The sequence below is a fragment of the Centroberyx affinis genome, unplaced genomic scaffold, assembly GCF_046629955.1.
Source record: "Centroberyx affinis isolate AG114_WGS23_722 - 3 ecotype Tasmania unplaced genomic scaffold, CSIRO-AGI_Caff_v1 ptg001554l_1, whole genome shotgun sequence".
Lineage (NCBI taxonomy): Eukaryota > Metazoa > Chordata > Actinopteri > Beryciformes > Berycidae > Centroberyx > Centroberyx affinis.
Window position 1 is genome coordinate 16,941 of NW_027280008.1, and position 2,052 is coordinate 18,992.

The 2,052-nt window shown below is 41.0% G+C and overlaps 1 protein-coding gene across 1 annotated transcript; it reads left to right on the forward strand.

Moving 5' to 3' along the window:
• Positions 1-607: 607 nt before the first annotated feature.
• hamp (hepcidin antimicrobial peptide) lies at positions 608-1,674 on the forward strand. The gene is made up of 3 exons (XM_071527637.1): positions 608-900; positions 1,001-1,078; positions 1,262-1,674. Exons 1-3 carry the CDS (start codon positions 814-816, stop codon positions 1,364-1,366), a joined length of 270 nt encoding a protein of 89 aa, XP_071383738.1. The 5' UTR covers positions 608-813; the 3' UTR covers positions 1,367-1,674.
• Positions 1,675-2,052: the final 378 nt, after the last annotated feature.

The window sequence follows — 2,052 nt, forward strand, 5'->3', positions numbered from 1 at the left end:
TTTAGACTGAGCAATGGATACTCCAAAGTGGTTCCCTCTCCTCGGTGAGGATTTCCTAGGTCAGAGAAAGTGCAGCTCAGTCAGCCATGCAATAACTTGCCCCCATGCAGTCCTGGACAAATTCTGGTTGCTGTGGGAATTTCCTGAATTCCTTCCTGTTATTTTCCCTGAAAAGAGTCATATTGGATTCAGTTTTTTTACAGATGAATCTCTAGAAATGCTGCCAGGAGTCTTAGCACCACATCAACACAGAATATATATTGCTTCCATATACTGTAAAACTTGTGTGGTGATAGTCTCCGGCAGCAACTTGTTCATGTGTGGAATTGTGTGTTCTGTCTGCGGAAAATAATTTAATTTAAAAGTTCATGGTTGATTTGATATTGTGGAACAGACACTGGGGCCCACAATCAAAAATAGATTAGAGAATTTCCCATACTGTTACAGAAGTATGTGGAGGAGAAGCAGGGAGGTCAAAACTTCCCCGCTGGAGTTAGGTAACAGTTGCCAGGAATGGGCCGGGCCTCCCTGAGTGATGAGGCAACAGTGGCCAAAGTGTGTATAAATACCAGCACACTCTGCATACTCAACCACAACACAGGGGAAGGACTCAGAACAGCTGACAAGAGTCGCCCGAAGATCTGAAGATATCCAGTTACCCAGACAATCCCCATCCATCACTGGAGCAGAAGAATCAATCGAAGACATTGTGGTGCTCTTCAGAGGTTTGACACCCATGAGAGAGAAGACCTATCAACTCTGATCTTCAAAGGATTTAATAACTAAACCATTTAAACCCCCCCTAAAAAAAAAATGAAGGCATTCAGCATTGCAGTTGCAGTGACACTCGTGCTCGCCTTTATTTGCATTCTGGAGAGCTCTGCTGTCCCATTCACCGGGGTAAGAATTTAACTTAAACTCACTCCATTTGCTTATTAGCCATAAATGTTTTGTCAGGATGCGAAGACGTGGTTCCTAAATGTGCATAATTCATTAACAGGTGCAAGAGCTGGAGGAGGCAGGGAGCAATGACACTCCAGTTGCGGCACATCAAGAGATGTCAATGGAATCGTGGATGGTATGTTCAATTGACTGAATGAATTAAGCCAATTACCATGAGCAAATTAAAATCTAAGTGGATGTGTTTTCCCTACGGAGTACCCTGATGCTCTCTCCACACAAGGAGAGGATGAACAGAGGGTGTGATAATGCTGGAGATGAACACCTAGCTCATGTCTCTCTCTCTCTCTCTTTCATGCAGATGCCAAACCACATCAGGCAGAAGCGTCAGAGCCACCTCTCCATGTGCTACTGGTGCTGCAACTGCTGCAGGCTCAAGGGCTGCGGCTTCTGCTGCAAGTTCTGAGGATTCCCGCAACGACCACTTCTCATTAATTTATTACGCTTTTCGTCTTAGAACCCAAGAACCGACCTTTTCTTGACCTCTTTCTCCAACGCACGGCCTGTATTATGTACTTACACACTGTTTTGTATCATTTTTTTAGAGGTATGATTTTGAAAATACTACAGAAGGAAAAAATAATTTAAATAAAGGCTATTCTTTTGTATTTTTTTTTGTATGTTTGTAATACTTTAACCCTGTGCGTCTTTTTGTAAGCTCAATGATATGTATATTTGTTTCTAAAATCTTCCCGGATGTGACAGTTTCTTTAGCTAATCGATCAAGTTAACACTCGCTGTTAAATAAATATTGAACATCGGAAACAACTGCAGTGATGTCTTGTTTTTTCAATATTGCAATACTGAATAGCAGTAGCTCTTTGATGATTCCACCTTGGACGTAAATCAAATAACACAAATGTCAGTAATATCATGGCTAACTCTACACATTTTACTCATTTGTATGTGTGATATAGATCATAATGAGATTTTCGGTATTAAAAGGTGTTTTTACCACTTTAAATTGTGATTGTGGTTGCACAGTTCTCAAGATATTATGGGATTTGGTGGTACAGCGTGCTCAGTAACATGCACACATAGTCCACACATCATAATAATTATACTAATTACACATCTGCAGATACTAGTGTA

Bases quoted from the DNA above. Each gene is read 5' to 3' on its own strand.
- hamp (XM_071527637.1), top strand. From the start codon at position 814: ATGAAGGCATTCAGCATTGCAGTTGCAGTGACACTCGTGCTCGCCTTT. The intron at 901-1,000 runs GTAAGAATTTAA...ATTCATTAACAG, and splicing joins CTGCTGTCCCATTCACCGGG to GTGCAAGAGCTGGAGGAGGC. The intron at 1,079-1,261 runs GTATGTTCAATT...TCTTTCATGCAG, and splicing joins TGTCAATGGAATCGTGGATG to ATGCCAAACCACATCAGGCA.